General features: G+C 52.7%; 1 protein-coding gene across 4 annotated transcripts in view; it reads left to right on the plus strand.

The window, feature by feature from the left end:
- The first annotated feature begins 734 nt into the window (after positions 1-734).
- Positions 735-21,104, plus strand: part of VWC2 (von Willebrand factor C domain containing 2) — a 97,661-nt gene continuing 77,291 nt past the window's right edge. Inside the window, exons 1-2 of one of the 4 annotated variants that reach the window (XM_082692837.1) lie at positions 735-2,371; positions 3,667-4,465. In XM_082692837.1, the coding sequence (XP_082548963.1) occupies positions 3,770-4,465 (696 nt within the window). In that variant the 5' untranslated portion in view covers positions 735-2,371; positions 3,667-3,769. Of the gene's footprint in view, positions 2,372-2,394; positions 4,466-21,104 lie in introns of those variants that run through there. The other 3 variants (XM_082692839.1, XM_082692838.1, XR_014301091.1) reach the window with 3 other exon arrangements.

Raw genomic sequence — 21,104 nt, forward strand, 5'->3', positions numbered from 1 at the left:
AGCTCCTGAGACACCCAGTAATTCACCCCAGGTCCCCCAATCTACCCTTGGTAAAGCTGAGGTGACACCCGTGTCACTTCACTCCCTAACTGGAAAAACTTTCTGCTCTTTATCTGTAGCCCCAGGAGACAGTAGACAAATGATACAAGAAGAAGAAAGGGGAGCAGGGAGGGGGGGGAGGAAGGGTCATTATTGCTAATGCAATAAATTGTAAATTCTTCTGATGCCTGCAAAGCCCCAATATTTCCTTGGATTTCTCAGCTAATCAAGGCTGCCTGGGTATTGTTATTCAGAAGGACAGAAATCCTTCTAAAACTGCTTTTCCCCTTCATTTCATCCCACCACCTCTGAGAGCATCTGACAGAAAGTGGTTTGGATGCTGGGCTGCACAATTAGCTCCTAATTTTATCAGGCTGCTTCCTGTGAGCCCCACTGTCTCCTAATCATGGCTCTCCACTGTGACCAGGAGGCTGGTACAAAGGCTTTCTGATTCAACTGGAACTGTGATTGAGGTGGGATCGATACAGAGACATCACGATTCCCTCAATCAGACCCCCAACCAATTTTTCAGCCACAAGTACAAGCACGTATCAGTAGGGTTTTATTATTAGTCACATGCTCTTGGGGCTACCCCGATGCCATGACTTGACGGTACTGTGCAAAACAAATGTATTTAACAGGTGGCCAGGCTGCTGCATTCCAGGGGCACATGTGACTTGAGATGAGGCAACAGAGAGAAGAGACAGTAGGGATTCAAAGGCAGAAAGCCTCAAATCATTGTGAACACAGAGAGCCTCTAACCAACCTTGTTTTTAAATTTTTTTTTTATTTTTTGGTTTGTTTGTGTGTGTGTGTGGATAAGCTTCTCCCTGCCTCCTGTGGCCTCTTTGTCCTTTCAAGAACGGAAGGTACATCATCTTTGCCGAGGATGAGAGATGGGAGAGGGGCATCTGGCTGGCTCAGTTGGTTGAACATCCCTCTCTCTTAATCTCAGCCCAGGTCTTCATCTCAGGGTCTTGAGTTCAAGCCATGGCTGGGCTCCAGGCTCCACCTGCAGCCCACTTTAAATAATTAAACAAACAAACAAATAAGGTGGGGGAGAACAGGAACTTGTCTTAAAGTCCTCTGGTCCCCAGTCCCCCAGTTCAGAACCTGAGCTTGCCCCAGCTCAGAGCCTGTTTTGCCCCCGCATTTTCAGTGATTCTCAGATGATATTGCCCCGGGAATGCACATGCTTATAAAAATTCCATTTGGGGAGTTAATGTGAACAGGTACCTTTTTTTCCTTTAATCCAAGAAAAGTAGCACATCCACTGGCCAAGATCAAAGGGTGAATCCAAGACCCAAGACCGCACAACACAGGGCTCTGCTTAACAGTTTAGCATCCTTACAAAATTAATCCGAAATGTTTCTATTTGTGGCAGAAGAGAGAGTGGGCAGGACAGGGATTCAGAAAGTACGCTGTCCGGATTTTCATGAGTTCTTTCCTCCATACCTCTGGGTTTCTGACCACCAGGAGGAAAATAACTCCCAATGGTCTGCTAAGCCGACGCGGCCTTGGAATTCCAAATTGAACACAGTTTGGTTCAGGTTTTTCAACAGCGGCAAAACCAAGCCGTCCACGGGGAGGAAAGCCAGAGGGGGCCAATTAGGAAGGAAGAAATTAAAGAGAAGAATAAAGGAAAGAAGGAGGCACGGATGAAAGGTGCCGTGGAGAGTGAGCGACAAGGCAGGAGTCGGGCAGGCGGCCGTGCGGGGGACTGACAGGTGGGTCTAGCGATTTGGGCAGGGAGGCGAGCGGCCAAGAGGTCCCCGACTCCCCGCAGAGCTGGCCGCCGCAGCAACGCCTCGCGAGAGAGCGGGGGCCGCAGAGGAGGGAGCGGGGAGCGCGCGGGGCGGGAGGAGGCGGGAGCCTGGCGCGCGGGCTCCCACGCCGGGCCTCGGTGCCACCCGCCCGCCCGCCGCGCTCCGGGCGCCTCCTCTCCCTCCGACGCGCCGCGGCGGCCCGGCATCCGGTTGCCTGGCGCAGAGATCTCCCCGAGCCCGCGGGGTGGAGAAAGCGAGGCCAAGCCGGGCGGCCCCCCGGGCGCGCTTCGCGGCGTAGACGCGGGGACGAGACCCGGGGCGGAGCGGCGGAGGGCGGCGCGGGCACTGACGCCAGTTGGGCAGCGCGCTGAGCCAGCCCGCGGAGACGCCCTAGCCGGGTGCACGCGCCGGGCGGAGCGCGCAGGTGGGGCTGCGCTCGCCGCGGTGTGCCCCGCGCGGGTCCCCAGCCGGCCGGAGGATGGGCGCCGGCGCCCCGGAACCGCGCCCGCTGCTGCTGCCCCCGAGCCCGCCGCGAGCCCGGCGTCCGGCCCGCGCCCTGCGCTCATGTATGTAGGCTGGGCGCCAGCCCCCAGGGCTGAGGGTGCATGTGGGGTGTCCGCACCCAGCGCGCCGGGAAGCGCTGGGAGCACAGTTCCACCTCTCACTGCTCGGGAGGACCTCCCCCGGACCCCGAGTTTGCAAATGCGGGTGGGAATCGAGGTCCATCTGGCCGGGGCAGGAAGTGAGCACAGGACAAGATTGTCCTAGCTCTACGGGGGGGAGGGGATTTTCACCGGGTTAGGGGGTGTGAAGACCCCCTGCAGCGAGCCGGATGGAGGGTAGGAAGTAGTGGGGAGGGCAAGGGGAAGGGAGCTGGGTTGCCCGCACCCTGCAGCGTCTAGGGTTCTCTTGGCCCCTTTGGGCGACAGAAACTTTGGGATCCATGGAGGCTTTCAGAGACGAGGAGAGTGAGAGGGACTCGCCCCCGCCCTGCATCCCCAGCCTCCCCAACCGCCCACGGTGGTGCTGCCTGGGCACTTCTGCTTCACCGCTACGACCCCCTCCAGGGTGAAAGCGATTAGGAGCCCAGCGTCGCAGCCCGCACGGGGGTTTCTCATCAATGCTCCCGGTCGCCGAGTGGCTGGCTGTACACGGGGATGGGGATGGGGGCGAGGGACGGCTGAGGTGCCGAAGCCTCCGGAACCCCCGACCCCGCCGCCGGGGGTGGTCGGTGACATCCTTCCGTGCTTCTGGGCCTGGGGAGGAGGGCGGGGAAGAGGCGTCTGCTCCCTGCACGCGAGGCATTTAAAAAGTTGTTGGAGATGAATCACGGGGTCCTGGGAGCTTTGTTAACCCCCTCCCGCCCCTTTCCCCAAACGCCCTAAGGCAAGACAGGGAGGGTTTCCCTCCTGTCTTCCTGCACGGTCTTCCTTGTCCAACTCCACTGCGGAATTCTCCATTTAGCAACGGTTGGGAAAGTGTGGCTGGCACCCAGGGGGGCACATCCCGGGCTCCCGGATTATGTGTCTCTCTCCGAGTTTCGCAGGAGGGCGCGGGCCCGGCTCGCTGCCTTCCCGCAGCTCCGGCTCCGCCACCCGCCCAGGGCCGTCCCCACCGCCTACCGCGGCCACAGGAGGAACGCGGCGGGCCGGTGTTTCTCCCGGACTTCGCTTCCACGTCCGTCTCCACCATCTGTGAGGTCTCAGAAGCCGGCTGGGCAGCGACGCTGGGCATGCTGCCCCCGCCCGCGTCGTGCGACTCGTTAATCTAGAGTGCTGCCGGGGCCGGGCGGCGCGGGGCCGGGTGGGGGCCGGGCGCGCGCGGGCCGCGGGGCTCAGCTGTGCTGCTGTTCTCTCCGCAGGGACGGCGGCTCCCGGCTGGCGGCGGCGCGCCCCCGGGCTGTGAATGCGACTCGCCCCTCGGCCGCGCTCCCCGCCCGCCCGCCCGCCGGGACGTGGTAGGGGATGCCCAGCTCCACTGCGATGGCAGTTGGCGCGCTGTCCAGTTCCCTCCTGGTCACCTGCTGCCTGATGGTGGCTCTGTGCAGTCCGAGCATCCCGCTGGAGAAGCTGGCTCAGGCGCCGGAGCAGCCGGGCCAGGAGAAGCGCGAGCACGCGTCTCGGGACGGCCCGGGGCGGGTGAGCGAGCTCGGGCGCCCCGCGAGGGACGAGGGCGGCAGCGGCCGGGACTGGAAGAGCAAGGGCGGCCGCGGGCTCTCCGGCCGGGAGGCGTGGAGCAAGCAGAAGCAGGCCTGGGCCGCCCAGGGCGGGGGCGCAAAGGCCGGGGACCTGCAGGGCCGGCCCCGCGGGGACACCCCGCAGGGGGAGCCCCCGGCCGCCGCCGCCCAGGACGCGACCGGCCCGGACCTCGCGCCCACGCCGGAGCCGCCCGAGGAGTACGCGTACCCGGACTACCGCGGCAAGGGCTGCGTGGACGAGAGCGGCTTCGTGTATGCCATCGGGGAGAAGTTCGCGCCGGGCCCCTCGGCCTGCCCTTGCCTGTGCACCGAGGAGGGGCCGCTGTGCGCGCAGCCCGAGTGCCCGCGGCTGCACCCGCGCTGCATCCACGTCGACACGAGCCAGTGCTGCCCGCAGTGCAAGGAGAGGAAGAACTACTGCGAGTTCCGGGGCAAGACCTACCAGACTCTGGAGGAGTTCGTGGTAAGAGGCGAGCGCCCGCCGGGCCACTTTGCACCTCCCACCGCGGGGTGAGACCTCTCTGCGCACTATGCGCCCCCACTTTGAAGAAGAGGCGCGTTCGTTCTGGTCCTCAGAGGCGGACAGCGCTGTGCTCGCGTCCCCTCAGCGCGATCTCCCATTTCAGTGCGGAGGTAATCTCTAAAGCAATGTGGCCAATGCACGGCCTTGCCTTTGGTCTTTGGGTCTTCGCCTTAGAAGGGTACGGAGAGGATGAGGCCCGCAGCAGGGCAGGGACGCCCCAACACTCATTGGCTCTGCTGTTAATGTTCAGCCACTGCTCCTAATTTAAAAGTGTTGCCGCTGAAATGCTCAACCTGTTTTCAAACACAGGGTAATTTGCCGTGCCATTTGGGATACATCCTTCAGCTAATAGCTAATTAAGGAAGACTAGTCATATAAATAAGCCATTTCCCTAGATTACATGTTGGGGTATCATGCAAATGTTCTAAAGAATGAAAAGGCAAAGAAAATGCTTGCTCATTGGATGCCAACGGATAGTGGAGGGCGAGAACCAGAAGCTCGGTTTATGGTTACAAATTGTTTGGTTTGAGGTCAGGACTGGTGAGGAGATTAAGAGCAGCTGGCCATGTCCCAGGGGCCTACTGTGTGGCAGGCTTGATGCTGCATCTTCCACATGCATTAACTTAGTTCAACCTCATACCACGCAGCGAGAGAGATTATTACCTGTGATCTCCAGTTGATGGAGAAGAGGAAACTGAGGCACAGAATCTTTAAATATCGTGGGGAAGACAAGGCAGCTGTTCAGCCGACTCTTGTGCTAGGCCAAGCGGTTCTACTCCATACTGCCCCCCTTTCGCCCTACATCTTATGGGAAACAAAAGGCCAGCCCCAGTGGGTGCAGGTTTGGTTGGATATGCTGGCCGCGTGTGTGCTGGGGGAGGGCTGACAGCCCTGACTCTCACAGGTGGCCTGGGCAAGGATGCAAGACTCTCCATCTGGATGGCCCCGAGGGGGCTCAACCTATGGCCTGCTCAACGTGGCCTTGCCTTGGCACATGGGAGGTTTCCTGGGTGGAAGGGGGCACCCTGGGGCTTGCAGCCTCCAAAGCTGAGCAAAAAGGCAGGAGTCCCCCAGAAGCCAGCCTCTGAGATCTGCACATTTGGAAATGCCAGGATGTGAGGGCACCGAATGAATTTCAGGAATAAATACCCAGGGGTATAGAACTAGACAGCCAGGAAGGATGGATCTGGAGATAAGATACAAAGTATGGCAAGCATGCTAGGATTTAGTCAGGAAATGGGTGTCCCTCCTGGCCTTGCCAATAGCCAGCTGCATGACAGATACAAAGCGTTGGTCCCCTCTGGAGTTCTTCTTCCTCATCTGCAAACCACAGACTCCAGACCTGATGCTGAGAGTGTGTCTCCAGGCCCTCCTGGTCAGCACAGTTGTTCACTCCGGGCCTTTGGAGAAAGACAGATTTGTTAAGAAAATCCTATGAATAAGGCTTTGGCCATAGGCCCTGAGTGGGGTAGGAATCTTGTTCTCAAAATGTTCTCTGACTTGTGGGAACCAGGGCCCATGCCTCTCCAGATGTTTCCATGTGGAGGCAAAGGTCCTTGTGCAACGCAGAGGCAGCACCTTCCCTGCTGGCCTGGGGCAGGGCTAGAGGAAACGGGCCCAACCCGCTAAAGCTTTTGAGTTTTGGGCTCATAGGAAAATCTAGGAGTTACAAGAACAAATGCAAACTGTTCATTTTTAACTAATAACATGTATGGCTTGCACTCTATGTGGTGTTAAGAGTTCTTTCTTAAGAGTCTCATGAAATTGGCCAAGGAATTATTGCATTTCTGATCTAAAAAGCCAGAACACATCACTAGGTGCCCGTTCATCTACCTGAGATAGCAGATAGAAGGGAGAACCCAAACTTCTGTTTTTGTAACTCACCGCTAAGTGCTCACTGCCAACAAGCTGCCCTCGCGTGCAGGGATGGGGGGGGGGGGAGTTCTTATCTGATTCCTGTTTGCAAAAATCAGTGGTCAGTCAGTAGACTGTGTTTTAGACTCTGGAGACGGGATATGTTAGAGCCACAATGGGACATTGGGAAGATTATCATCTTGGGAAGAATCAAGATCCCAGTGAACCCATTTTTAGGGTATTAAGTGCATCTTTTCATCTTCAAGTGACACTTCATTTGTAACTTTCATCCCGTCATTACCGGCTGCTGGGAGGGACACGTGCGTGAGTGCATGTCGCCTGGCTGCTGCGAATGTTTGATTCTGTGCTTGCTCCTGTAATAAGCACAGCTTCATCATGAGTTCAGTCCAAGACATTGTACCTATCACGCTCCTTCCTTTCTCTTCCCATTGTAGGCATGTCCCCAAGTCACCATGGTTTTGTGCAAGTCATTTTGTGTCCATGTTTTTGTTTCCTTCCATGTCCAAGGAAGGATGCAGCATGTCGTTGGGGGTTGTGAGAAGAATGGCCTAGAATGGAGTAGGGTCGTCCACAGGGAGCCCGGGGCGGGGGAGGGAGGTGCTGTGGGTCTCAGTCCTGCGGAATTGTGGTGCTGAGCACCAGGGCACAACCATTGTTCACCTGCCTGCTGAGGCTATTCTGGCTTCTGAGAGAGAGAGAGAGAGAGAGAGAGAGGCCGGGGTCTGTGGTTTGCACAGCACAGTGAACGCATCTGCTGTCTGAAGCGCTTTGCTCTTCTTGGAAGAGGACGTAATTGAAAGGGAGGTTATGGGTACAGTAAGGTTCTGCTCGAGGTGCTGTTTACTATAGCAAGGAGGGAGGTGACAAGGAGGCCAGCTCTGGGTCTCCTTCCCTGGGAGGCACACAGGCGCTTAAACCATCCGCTCTCTGCCCTCTCTCTGGGCACTGGAGGCTGGCTGCTCACCGTGGGCATGGCAGAGCTGTCCGTTGTGTCCTGTGCCTGTCATGCGCATTCGGCCCCAGGGAGGGCTCAGCCTCTCTTCTTTCTTGGACACGTGGCTCCCTGCCCAGTTTGCACTGCCAATTCCGCCTTTCCCTTTCTCTCCGAGCTCCCGACCCCATGACAGCCTACGTTCCTCACGGCCTGGTTGATCTCAGCCAGATGTCAGCAGAAGACCTCACTCACTGCTTCCACGGAATCCCATGAGGCTGCTGGTAATAATTAGAGCCCTATCCGCATTTTTCTGGGGATATTTGCAACTTAATTTGTATATGCAAATAAAACTGTAGTTAAGATAGAATTTTCTCCACTGCCTCTCAAATTATACCAAGCGTTTGTCACCTTAGACCAGCAGGTATCCAACTTTGAATAAGGAAACCTGTCTGTGGGTTGATGTTTTTTAGACCTGAATGGTATTTTCATGTGCTGTCTGCTTCCTGGGGTCTATTCATTCGCTGGGGTTTCCATAACAAAGTACCACAGACCAGGCGACTTAAACAATACAGATTTATTGATTTACGGTCCTTCAGGCTGGAAGTCTGAGGTCAAGGCGTGGGCAGGGCTGGCTCCTTCTGAGGCCTCTCTTCTCCGTGTGCAGATGGCCACCTTCTCCCCAGGTCCTCACCAGGCCCTTCCTTCCTCAGGGTGTCTGGGTCTAATCTCCTCTCCTTAGAAGGACACATGTGTCCTCCTCACATCAGATGGGGGCCCAATTGTATGACCTCATTTTAACAGAATTTTCTCAGTTGAGACCCTGTCTCAAAATACAGTCATGTTGGGAAGTGCCGGGGGTTAGCCCTCGAACCTGTGAATTTGAGAGGGAGGACCTGATCCAGGCTGTAACGTAGCTAGCTCTAAGGGGCATCAAAGGCCAGAGTTGACCTCATATGCATGAGCCCAAGGAGATACAAGGAATGGGAGGTGAGGGAGGCTTTATCAGCAAGTATGATGGAAGAAAGAAGTTACAAAGAAAGCACAGAGTGATTGGTGATAAACTCAGTGCCCATGAAGCAGAGTCAGGCAGCCCACCCAAACCTCTGATTCTGTGTGCTTTCCATTCTGAGCCTGGCATTGGAATGTCTGTACTGTGCATGTCCATGGAGCCGTGCATCAGATATAATCTGTGCGTTGTTCTCAGGGGCTCTGTGGAGCCTTTCAGATTCGCCCCGATGGGTACCAGGCGGACCAGCAGCAACCCAAATTTGCAATTTACAGAGGGTCTCCCCAGCCCCTGGGGGGACCGTGAAGTTAGAAGTGGGGTCTGCAAGCTTGTTTCTGTGTTTTCTAGAACTCAATCAGTTTCCACGATTCTTTCGGCTGGTGAGACACCCGTGCGGTCTGTCCACAGGGCTCTCGTAGTTAGCAGGAGCTCTGATTGGCAATTGTGTTGGTCTTTGAGGAAAAAGGGAAACTGAATTATTAATAAGCTCTTGCTCACTCGACCGTCTTCCAAAGCGTGGAGGCCTGTGGAACGGGAGGCAGCTGGACAGAGATCCACAGGCGAAGGAACTTGGGGCCGCTGGGCAATCCCAGGCTCTCCCTGGGCATCAGTGTCTGACCCGTGATCAACCATGCGGCAGGATCTCATTTCCACAAGTTTAGTAATGAAAACATTCCATTTAGTAATGAAAACATGAAATTTGGAATCAGAGCTCTCATAAGTAGATCTATCACAGGAAAATGTGGCAGCAGAGAGAAGGACGCGGTCATCATAGTTTTCAGTTCCCCAGTATTTATGCTCTTTTGGCGGATGGTCCCTTCACAGAAAACAAGACTATTTTTACTTATGTTTGCAAAGAAAATGGTGTCAAGCTGTGTAAGGCTCATGTTCGGAGCCCAGCCCACGACTCCTGCTTAGTTCTGAGTCAGATTTTCTAAATTATGGACATATCAGCTTCTGCCTGTCTGTCCAAAGCCATTTAACCAGTAACAGGTTCTTTTTGTTTTGTTTTGTTTTGTTTTAAATTTATTTGTTTTTTGTTTAAAGATTTATTTTTATTTATTTGGGAGAGAGGGAGAGAGAGTGCATGCACACATGAGCGGGGTGGGGAGTGGGTGGAGGGAGAGGGAGAAGCAGACTCCCCGCAGAGAACAGAGCCCAGTGTGGGACTCAATCCAGGACCCTGAAGTCCTGACCTGAGCCAGAGGCAGGTCGGACACTTACCTGACTTAGCCACCCAGGGGCCCCTAAATAGTAACAGTTTTTTAAAAGGAGGAAGTCTGTGTGCTGTCTCAGGAACTTTCAGATGGGGGCGGGTGTTGACCTTTTAAGATCTGGCAGTTTAGTCACCTGATCAAAGTCGTGGAGCCTAGTCAATGGTGGAACCAGGCTCTGAATCCTAGATTGTGGCCCGGTAAAGGCTGTGTGCTTCCAACCATACCGTCTTATGTCGGCGACCAAATGGGGACTGCTCCTACAGGTTTAGAACCTGCCCCACACTTGTGTCCAATAAATGTTCGGTCAGCTTGGCCAAGTGTTTATCTATGTGGATTCCTGCTACATTCGACTCAGGCCATCTAGGACAAAATAAAGGCCTGAGATCCTGTCCTTCAAAGTATGACATCTTGAGTTGCAGTGAGAACAGAAGCGCTGAGTTCCAGGAGCTCCCTCAGGGCAAGGGGGCAGTGGACAGCACCATCGATCTCCAGATGCGAGCAAAACCGACAGCAGGCAGACTGGTGGCCTAAAGCCAACTCCAGCCCAACGAGGTGTCCTGTTGGGCCCACCACACATAAGACATTTCTTTGCCCGTATAGATATTTAACAAATGGGGCATTCGTCTACATACCCAGATTGCCAATTTGCTGTCAAAATGGAATGATTCCTAAATGGTGGCCATCTGCCAGAGCTGTGCTGGGCTGCTCCTTTCGAAGGGCATTGGCTCCTCAGCTCCCCATGTCTCCACTTGGCACGATTTACCCTTGGCTTTACAGCCACATAGCTTTGGAACGCCTCTGTGGCCACAGGGGGAGAAATGTCCCCTTAGGAGCCCAGATCCCATGCTGTCATATCCTACCCCTTCAGATGGAGCAGAAAGTCAGCACCTTCTAGAACTTTGAGGACTAAGTACTTACCATCTAAAGACGTCTGTGTGGGCCATTTTCCTGTGGCATCTTGAGTCCCTGAGCAATTCTCAGACCTCTTTTTTTTCCCCCCAATGGTACAGAATGGAGAGTATCCTGATTATCTCTCCATTTATGAAAAGTTAATGAAGTGTATGTGAAAGCAGTTTGAACCTACGAATCTCTGAACGAATTAACAAAACAAAACAAAACAAAAACCAAGAAAGTCTGCAGCTAGGTTAGTGTGGTGTCTAGGTATGTCCTGTTGAGTTTGCATCTTGGGGGAGATGACTGCCCCCTAGCAGGGTGTTCGGGCCCTGGCAAGACTTCCTGCAAAGGCTCTCCATCAGGGAGGGGCTCTCTGGGGCTTGCCCATATGTATTTCCTCGGCAGGTGGGGTCTCAGAACCTGATAAATCCCAACAAAAATCTGTTCTTGCTTTTTTTAATTCAAAAACATTGTTTGGGACAAATATTTGCCAAGCACTGGACAAGATGCTGGAGACATAATGTCAAGCTTTGGAGTGCTTCCAGTAAACAGGCAGTGACCCGAGAGCGTGTGATGGGCTGTGAGGAGCATCATGGGGCTCTGCGGGGTACACAGGTGGAAACGGCCCATCCAGACTCTGTGGCTGATGGGTGGTTTTTAAATGACTGAGCAATCCTGGGGCAGGTTTCTGGGGAAGAGTTAAGAGTCTGTCTCAAATAGAGCTTGGGTAGAGGCTACAGTTTTCTACCCCAGCCTACATACCCTAAAGCCATCCTTCGTGGTATGGTTCTGACCACATAGCTGGAAATCCAATTTTTTTTTTTTCTGTTTCTGTTCCAAGCCTGAGATTCTGCCAGCTGGATTTCACTTCTCATTCTATTTCTGTCGGGCACTGGGGTGCGGCCAGGACATGGAGTGCCTTTCGAATCTGCAGAAAAGGATGATGTCAGACATCTGCCCATGGCCCCGCGAGTTCTCTTGGAAGCCCTAGGCCCGTAGAAAAGTATAGGGATGGAAAATTAAGATGTCACGTGGGTCTGAGCATTTCCAGAAATGATTTTGCCTTAAACACGATGAGACCACCCCTTGCTTGCCTGGGAATATGGAAGAATGATAGCCTGAACACCTACCGCTTACCAAACTCATGAAGTCCCAGATAGCATATACAACCCATTTTCTTAAGAGCACAGCTGAAACAGATAAAAAAAGAAAGAAAGAAAGAAAGAAAGAAAGAAAGAAAGAAAGAGAAAAAGAAGAAAGAAAAGAAAAGTAAGAGAAATTAATCCCCAGAGGTAGAATCCAGACAGGAAAGTCAGCCTTATAATGGTGGCCATCAGCAAGCAACCCCTGATACCTGGGACCCAGGCCTTCAATACTCATGGCCAGGCTGGGGCACATGGCAAGCCCAGGGCCCCAAGCAGAGAGCATCAGATCAGGATGTGACTCATAAGGGTGTGCTCCCCCGAAGAGCATGTCCTATAAGGGGACAGTGCAGACTGCCTGCCCCAGATGGGCCTCAGGGCTGAGTTGAACAGACAGGTTTGCTCTGAATATTTGTTGTCTCTAGTGCCCACACTCTCATACGAGCATGAAGCCCATATTCATGCTTCCCTGAGTGGTCCAATAAAAAGTCCAGGTGGGATATTTTTGTTTAAAGGAGCCACAATTACCTGGCAAAACCAAATGCTCCCAGAAGGAATGCACACTCCATGCAAGCTACAAAGAATCCCCACAAATAGTGTTGCAAGGAATGTGACCACACAATGAAAATCACACACAAAAAGGGGCATCATCCCCAAGGGTCCACCAAGACCAAGGTAGTCCAGTAAGACTCAGATGTTGGGACATAAATGAGACTACTTAATACACAAATATATATATATATATATGTTGAAATAAACTGTATGAGTAAACAAAATGAGCATATTCCAAGTACTAGTCAGTTTTGAAAAGGAGTTAGAACTTGTACAAAGGAATGATAGAATAGTTTGAACCAATATTCCTGAGGGTTCAATAGCTCGTCAGATAGTTTATGGGACAATTCAGCAAGCCAACAGATAGATTTGAAGAAGTCTCCCAGAGTGAAACACAGATGTGCAGATGGATCATAGGAAGGAGATGTTTTCATATGTGGAGGACAGGGAGAGAAGATTTAATATGGGTCAGATCAGAATTCTGGAAGGGGGTAGTAGAGACTATGGGAAGGGTTATGATGAGGGGTTAGCATGCCAGACCTTCTATTGGAAAGACTGCCGTTCTCCAATTCAGGAATCCCCATGAATCTAAAGAAAGATGAACAAAATGACACCCCTAGCCATATCATAGTGAGATGGCAGAACACCCAATGCAAGATATTTTCCGAGCAAACAGAGAGAAAAGACTTGACCTGCAAAAAAGCAGTAACTTAGCGGATGTCTGACTTCTTGTCAACAGTGGAAAATCCCAAACAGTAGGAGAACATCTTTAAAGAGCAAAGAGAAAAGAAGAGTTAATCCAATTTATGTATCCAGCAAAACTATCCTTTAGGAAGGCACCTGAATGAATATATTTTTATTTTTTTAATTGTATTTATTTACTAATTTATTTAAAGAGTGAGTTGGGGAGGGGTAGAGGGAGAGGGAGAATCTCAAACGGACTCAGCACTGAACACAGAGCCTGACTCAGGCTCTATCTCACAACCCTGAGCCCAAAGCAGGACTTGGATGCTTAACTGACTGAGCATTTCGATCAAAGATATTTTAAAATAGAGCATGCCATCAAACAAATCATTGCTGAAAGAACTTCAAAATGCAATCGAAAGGATGAAATCCAGGGAGGAGGAACGTGACCCTGGAAGCTAATCCACAGAGCTAAGAGGGAACAGAAGAAAACTTTTTGCTCACTGAAGTGTAGACCCCTGGTTTTCCACTGGGGGTCATGTTGAGGGGACGTTTGCAATGTATGGGAACATTTTTGGTTGTCATAACTGGGGTGGGGTGGGAAGGTGGTCTCCAGGCTGAGTTTTGAGTTGGGAACTTGATCCTTGAACAACTACGAAATGCCATTAGATAAGACGTAAATGTTCTTAGAAAAAAGTTACTGTGCGTGGCCCAGCTAGCTCAGTCTAGGCTAAGTCATGCCACAGATGAGCAGTTCCAAGGGCCCTTCCTGCTTTCCAGGGCTGTTGGTCACAGATGCTGCCAAGTTCTTATGGCCGTCCACTAGGTAACTCAGAAATAAATAGTATTGTTTTTACCAAAATCTACCACATGGGCTGGTCCATATAGACCGGACCTTCTGTATGGTCCCTTTGCTATCCCCATAGGCTGACAGGCTACACTAATGTATTTACCTCGTTCAACTTTAAGAACAGTTTCTGACTTAAATTTGACTTTCAAATCTCATGTGACTTTGAAAAAGTTATCTCAATATCTCCGTAGAGGCTTAAAGCAGATAAGCCATGACTCATTTATTAATTCCCATTTAGGAATTAGAAGCGATAACTGTGCTCCTTGGTCACACTCTTGAATAGTTGACAGTCCTGGGGACACAGGGCTGTCGGCCAGTGGACAAGCTGTCACAGTGGCATCTCTGTCCCCACAGCCACAGCTGCAGGGAGTTCTCAGGTGGCCCGGATGCAGCAGTCCCTTGCTTCACAGGGCAAGCCTCCCCTGTGCACCTGTTCCTCAACCCACTGCTGGCTTCACCGTGTCACACACGCAGACATATCAGGGGTGCGTGGGTTGGAAGAGAAAGAAACCACACAAGGCCACTGCCTTTCCTTGGGCCTGTGCAGAGCAGGGAGGCAGGTAGCCTGAGGGATGAGCTGTGCTGTGACGTCAGCCTCTCGGCTTAGGTCACTTCCCACTGATGGCAGAGATCCCCTTTTGTCCCCGTGGCTCCCAGGACGCCAACGAAGAAAACTTCTTGCTCTTAGTGACAGCACAGGGCAGCTGCCACAACTTCATGGTTAGCCCTCAGGTGCCACAATGCCCATGCCTGAGCCCAAAGAGGATGTTTCTTGTAAGAAAGCTCTGCAGCATCTTCTCCACCCAAGGGAAAAACCCACAGGAAGGGACTTCACTGGAGAAGCAGCTGGCAGTGTCCTGTTGTGATTCTAGGATCCTCTGGAAGAAGCTCAGATTCAAGAGGAATGCAGGGCCACTGGTGTGAGCTGACAGTGCCCCCGCCTGGGCTTGGGCTCCAGCACCCCCTGGGTAACTGGCTGCTGACACACGCCGAACGGAGCTTCAGGGCCACCAGACTCTGACCTCAGATGCTGTCCAGACGGGTGCCTGCGTGGCCACCTGATAGTTGGGGAGGGTGAGCCCTGTTCCTGAAACCTGGCCAGCTTTGGGCAGAGGAAATGGACACCCTCCTTTGGTCGTCTTCATTCCTCCCCACTGAAGATGAGCGTTATACTGTCATCTCAAATGAGGAAGGCCAGAAGGAGCAGCACAGTTTAGTTTTCTTCTGGGGTGAGAGTGTGTGTGTGCTTGTGAGGGTCTGTTAGATTGAGGTATGCCTCTTGATTTCAGTGCATTGTTTTTTCTATTTTTTTCTAATTTGTCACAGTCCCCACCATTCCCTATTAGCACCTCATTCACCACCTTATTTCCTTACCTGACAGGCCCCTGAAAAATGTTGAATTTGTGATCCTTGGGAGAACCAATCACATGTTATGCCCTCATACCCACCTTTTAAAAGCCTCCTCTTTGGAAGACATTTAATTCCAGTCCTTTTTATATTAAGAGAGGACAAAGCTTTCTGCTCAGGGATTACTTTTCACCCTTTACTCTGATTCTAAAACAGGAGGCTTTCAATCTTCCCATTTTTAAAACAGAGAAGTTTGGCTTTTATAACATTTTTCACAGGGTCAGTATCGACCGGGTCTGCCCCCAGGCAGGTGGGAGAGCCCCGTAGGGAACGTGTCCCTTTTCTTAAGGGCTCAGTTTAGGAATCTGTGAATGAGCAGAGCTTCTTTTAAAAACCTTAACATCACCTGCTGCTGGGGTGAGTGGATAGGGGCCCCAGGTGGTTCTCGAGGCCTGCGGTCATGGCGCCTGGTCTCTCCCTGCTCTGCTCTATGTGCAGCGGCTGGGGCCTGAGGCACCATGAGTACGTGTCTCCCTCCACCACAGAAATGGATAGACACATCTCTCCATTGTGGAGGCTGGGAGTGGGATCTGATTCTGTTGAGGCTCAAAGATGGCCATATCCACCTGTGCTCTCCCACAGTGGAGAGAAAGCCCAGAGTGATCACCAGGCTCTTCCTTTCCTTTCAAGGGCACTAATCCTACTTAGGTTCCTAGCCCCTCCGACCTCAGCTCCTGACATCCCCACCTCCTAATACCATCTCACTGGGGGGTGAAGGCTCCAACCTATGCATTTTGGGGGGGAACACAGACGTGCAGTCTGTAACAGAAGGCCAGATTCTCTGTTCTGCTTTGGATCTGACCATGTAGTCAGGGCATTTCAGAATGTTCCCCAGGTCTGGATCTTTAGCCCAGAAGGAATAACCTTCTTCAGTTTTGTCAGCTGTTCAGCTGCTTGCCGCAGAGCGAAATACGCCATGTAGACGCTGCCGGCATCCTTCCCTGCTCTCTGAGGTGAGATCCCACATGCTCTGTATTAATCTGAGGGAGTTCGTCACAAGAGGATTTGAAAGGCGTCCTTAGACAGCCAGTCTTGCCACAAGCTAAGCCGTAAAGAAGGAAAAGTCATTCTTTGATGTGGCGTTGGGTTGTCAGACTGTTGCACTGTTGATCTGTTGAGCGGTAGGAGGGGCGGCTTTCTTCCCAACACTGGAGACCTGACAGCTTCTGGGGACAGTTCTTAATTAAGTCCCTTTGTGTGCAAATCCGCTCTCTGACAGAGAGTGAAAGACAAAGAGAACAAAAACACAGTCTTTCCCGAAGGGCAGGGTGCAGGAAGCAGAAGCTTTCTATTGCTACAGGGCCAGTGGCTAGTTTGGGGGGCTGGAAGGGGGCTGAGGACAAAAACCCATTAATTGGGGGTGCAGAAAAGAGGGCAGAAAGGCACGCAGGGGTCCGGAGGCATCCTTGCTGCTCTGACTGGTGGAGGAAGCCTAGAGAACAAGGGCCAGCAGGTGCCTCAGTGTCCCTGCTGGACCCTGCTGCTGTCCTGTGTGGAGACAGAGCTTTGCAGTGCCTTGGCTGATTTAATAAGAAGGTTTCAGGTAAGGAACCAGAGGTAACCTCAGAGGAGGATTTCGTTCCAGGTGACAGCACACAGTCCCTTGTCCCAGGATTGTGCAGGGAGTCGGGAGAGGGAGGAGGATGAATTCAATGAGCTCACGACAATCGCACGAGTGGCCTGGTGGTCCACGACTGGACCCTGCGTTCAGGCTGCTGCTGAGACTTGGGTGTAGTCCTTGGCAATGCACCAGACTTGTGGGTGTGTTTCATTTGGGGACGGGAGAAGCGGGGAGGAACCACAGTTGAAAGGCAGCAGTCCCGAGTTTTTCTCCAGCTGCCAAGTAACACAGCTCCGGGCCATCGGAAGCTGGTAAGACCTGGTGGTTTACACAGAAGCGGACTCTGATTTCCCTCCGATGCAACTTGCTAACTAGTAAGTGTGACGCCAGGCCCTTCGGAAACAGGCTCAGCTGCTGGAAAGGACGCTTCCGCCATCTGGTGATCAAAATGTGACAGTGACTTTTGGGGAAGCTGCTTGTCATCCCCAGCAAAGACCGCGGTTAGTCACCTGCCTTTTTGCTTGGTGTCTCTGGCAACTTGTGGCTTAATTCACCGTCATCAGATTAATTCCATAACAGGCTCCGGATGTGTAAACAAAACGCAGGTTTTGTTTAGCTTTTGGAGAAGTCCTTCCGTGCTGTGGCTCCCCACATCTGCTGGTGGTGGAAAGCGTGCTCCTTTGAGGTCTTAGGAATCTCATCATTCGGGGGTAATTACTCAGCATTTCCAAATCTCCCCCCTTGGAAGATGTCTCTCACCTTCTTTTCGTCTCCACTAAATGGTTCTGGGAGCTCATGTAGCCCCACGACAGGGGGAAGGTGTGTTGTGCTGCCTCCTGGGTCTGTGGCTGTGGGCTTCCTTTCTGCTCCCTGCCGCTGCCCCAGCCCCGAGCTCTCAGGATCCCTGCTAGGTTGTCTGGCTGTAAAGCTCCTCCCTGTCCTTATGGCCGTTCCTCTTCTCTACCTGTCCCATCCTCCTCACCTTCCTTAACCGTCTTCCCTCATTTTCCAACTAGAAACCACAGCTTCGCCTCAGAATTTCTTACTATGCACCTGCAATTCTCAGCGTCTGTGACTTTCTTCCCTTCTGTTAGTTTCTTTTTTACTTATTTATGCCTCAGCTCCCAAGCCAGATGGAGCACTGAGGCGAGCAGTAGATTTTTTCATATCTGTCCTCGACATGCAGGATTCCACAGGGCAGGGGACCGGTGGGGTTGCACAGAGGTTGGAGCGGGCGATGGGACCCAGGGAGGCCAGTCCTGGTGTCGCTGTCCCAGGACCTGTGTGTCCATCATCCAGTCTGCAGGATGCACGAGTCCAAACCTTGTATCTTCCGTATTCAGATTTGAAAAGAAGTTTGTGCATCGCCTGAGTAACAGAATCTGAACCCCCAGCTGCTCAGTACAAATTTGAGCTCTTTAAAGGCAAACCTGGCAAAGAGAACAGTTAGAAAATCTGTAGCAGGAAGCACATGTGACATCTGTCCACTGGGCTCGGGACTCGACTCCTGCAGAATCTGGAGGCTCTGCTGTGTGATCTCTGGCATGCAGCGAGGTCCTCAGATCCCATACATGCTTTTGACATTCTCAGGTCCCTTCTGCGAAGTTGCTGCCTTAGTGTTCACATTGCGCTGGCGACTGAACCTTCTCTTCCATGTGTCCTCCAAATCCCCATCCCTCTTAGTGGAAAGATTTGTCCTCCTTCCCTCGTCCCCAGATGTGGGTGTCTGATCCTGGCGCAGCTTGTGGGGTGCTGAGCCAATTCCTACTGCAGCAAAGCTGTAAATTTTATTTTTTATTTATTTATTTTTTTTCATCATGGGCCATGCAAGTTCATTTCAGCTCTTCTCAGTTGTCTATTTCTTGACTCCGTCAATATCTAATGAGCCTGGATATTTGCATGGGGACTGTCACCGTAACAATCCCATACGTGACGGACACATGGCCCTAGTATTGAGGGGTCCTGAAAGGAGCTGCTGGCCCACTTGCAGCCTGGGATCCGGGCTCTCGGTGCCGAGGACTTTGTGCTCTAAGCCCAGTGCACCTGGGAAAATTCAAGAGATTTGGAAGGAAGGGAAGCACGGGGAAAGAGGAAGGGAGAAGGAAGCCCAGAATTCAGCGTCCTTTGTTTTCATGTGAATCTTACTTCGTGTCATTGCAGTGTCCCAACAGTTTGGGATTACTAGTGGGACACCTCTGCTGATGGGTGAAACAGAAATAGGGAGAAGATTTTATCCAACGGTGAAGGTTTTCACTGTGAAGGTTCTATACTACTAGCTCCTCTTCTCTTTCTTCTCTGTGTGGAAATTAAACCCATCTATGAAAACCCTACAATTGTTTGGGAATGTTCTGCCTTCCACTTGTCTGTCCCTACGGAAGCATCTGCACCCAGCCTGGAATTGTCTCCTGGCCACGAGGAGCACATGCATTTCGTGGCACAGGGCTTTCATGACATTTCCTCCAGCAATCCCAGCAGAAAGTTCCAGATCCCAGTATAGCAGAGGTTGCCATGCAGGCAACGTGGGATTCAGGGGATGCACGGCATTGTCTGCCCCCTCCCCTTGCCAGGGCCCTTTGTGGCAGCATAGAACAGGAGGGCGAGTTTAAGTGGATTTGAGGAGAGCAGATGCGTCTTCTGGTGCGTGATGTGAACCTGATCTGTAGCTTGTGCCTTCCAGAGTGGAAAGAGATTCGGGCCACAGACAAGACCAGGATTCCCTATTCAACACGCTTTCTGCAATATTCCAGAGCCTGGTACTTCTCGTGGTGATGATGATTATAATCACAGTTGTGAAATCATACAAGGCAGCGTTTCCTACCATCGGCGCCTCACTGCCCCTGAGTTCATTAACGTAAAATATAGGTGATAAATGGGAAGCCGCTTATGTAATCCTCACTGAGACGTGTCCCACTCAACCTCTGTCCCCCTCCCGTAGAGATCTTCAATCTGGACGTATGGGGCACTGGATTTCAGCAATATCCGTTTAAGCAGGCGTCATTTCACATTTGAGAATCGTCCCAGTAAATGACGGTTCCTGTTCCTACTTCTTTGTTAGGAAATAGGCGCAATCTTTACTTTATGGTCCTTATAGCCAACACACATGTGATGGAGATATGCAAATAATTATCGAGCATTATGAGGGTCTAATTACGAGCTGCCCTCAAGGTAATAGCACTGGAGCTTCCGCGATGCGTTGTGTTTACGGTGGCTTCACCGAGCACGTGCTCGAAGGGTTGGTCCTTCACTGCACTGCCTCAGGTTGGAGGGGAACCTTCTCGGATGCACATTGAAGATGACCACAGTAAGGCAGGCCAGCAGCCTCCGCCTGGACCCTGGATCTGAGGCTGGGCCTGGGGTGCTTGGCCTGCTGGCAGTCCTGCTCACCAGCCCAGCTCCCGCCCGGGCTCTTACCTTCCAGAAACATGGCGGAAGCGGTATTTGTCAGTCTGGTTTCAGGACAGGGGTGACTGCACGAATCCACAGACCTTGTCTCGCTTCCGGTTCCTATTCTCTTTCCCCAACACAAGTCCTCTCTCCTCCCGGCACGCGGTGGAGTGGGGGGGGGGGGGTTCCTTGAGAATGGGGACTTTTCCTAACATGCTGAGCTGTTCTTCTAGGCTGTGTGTTTAAATTCTGTCTATGCAGAACCGGGGTTTGTACCCAGAGGATTGCAGAGAAGGGTGTTCCCGTCAGAAGGCGTGCCATCCAGGATGTAGGCTGTGACCTGCTAAGGAGAGGGGCTGCTGTTTCAGAACGAGGTGACCCCTGCTGAAATGTCTTTGGGGGACTGAACAGCGTGGGAAGCAGAGAAAGGATGGCCTCGTCTGACTGCTGGAATGCAGCTGGCAAGTTCACCTTGCTGGTCACAGGCGCAGTGATGCACGGGCATGGTCAAGTGTAGCTTCCATGGCGGGATGGAGAAGATGGGGGCGGCGGGAAGCCATCTGGTGCTCCTGCTGGTGCGTGAGGACTCTGCAGCTTTGGGGCAGCTCCGACCTGGTGGCTACAGTCAGAATTTCCTCATGGGCCAGCCAAACCTCCACCAGAGTCCGGCTGCTGGAGTCAGCTGCCTGCCCCTGCTGCCGCGGGTGGGGGGGCGGGGGGGCAGGGACTCCATCCATACGTGGCTTAATGAAATGAGCCAGAAAGAGGGTTATGGGCACCCGGAATGCCAGATGCACCCCATGACTGCTGACCCAACCTCTGCGTTGAGGCCACAGCCCATGCTGGATCCTGGGCTGCGGCTTCCTGTCTTCTGGGAAGCCCTCGCATCCCCATCTCAGTCACGGGAGGGCCCCGGCAACTGCCTTGTAGAGGAGTCAGCTCTACGAGTTCTGTCTGCAACAGACCCAGGGACAGCGCTTGCATGGGAGTCGGGGGTGCAGGGGTGGGGTGGGACTGGCAGCAGGGAGAACAGCTGTCCCGAGTGCAGCGGGGTGCTGTCACACCTCCCTTTG

Source organism: Mustela nivalis (genome assembly GCF_964662115.1).
Source record: "Mustela nivalis genome assembly, chromosome: 12".
Classification (NCBI taxonomy): Eukaryota; Metazoa; Chordata; class Mammalia; order Carnivora; family Mustelidae; genus Mustela; species Mustela nivalis.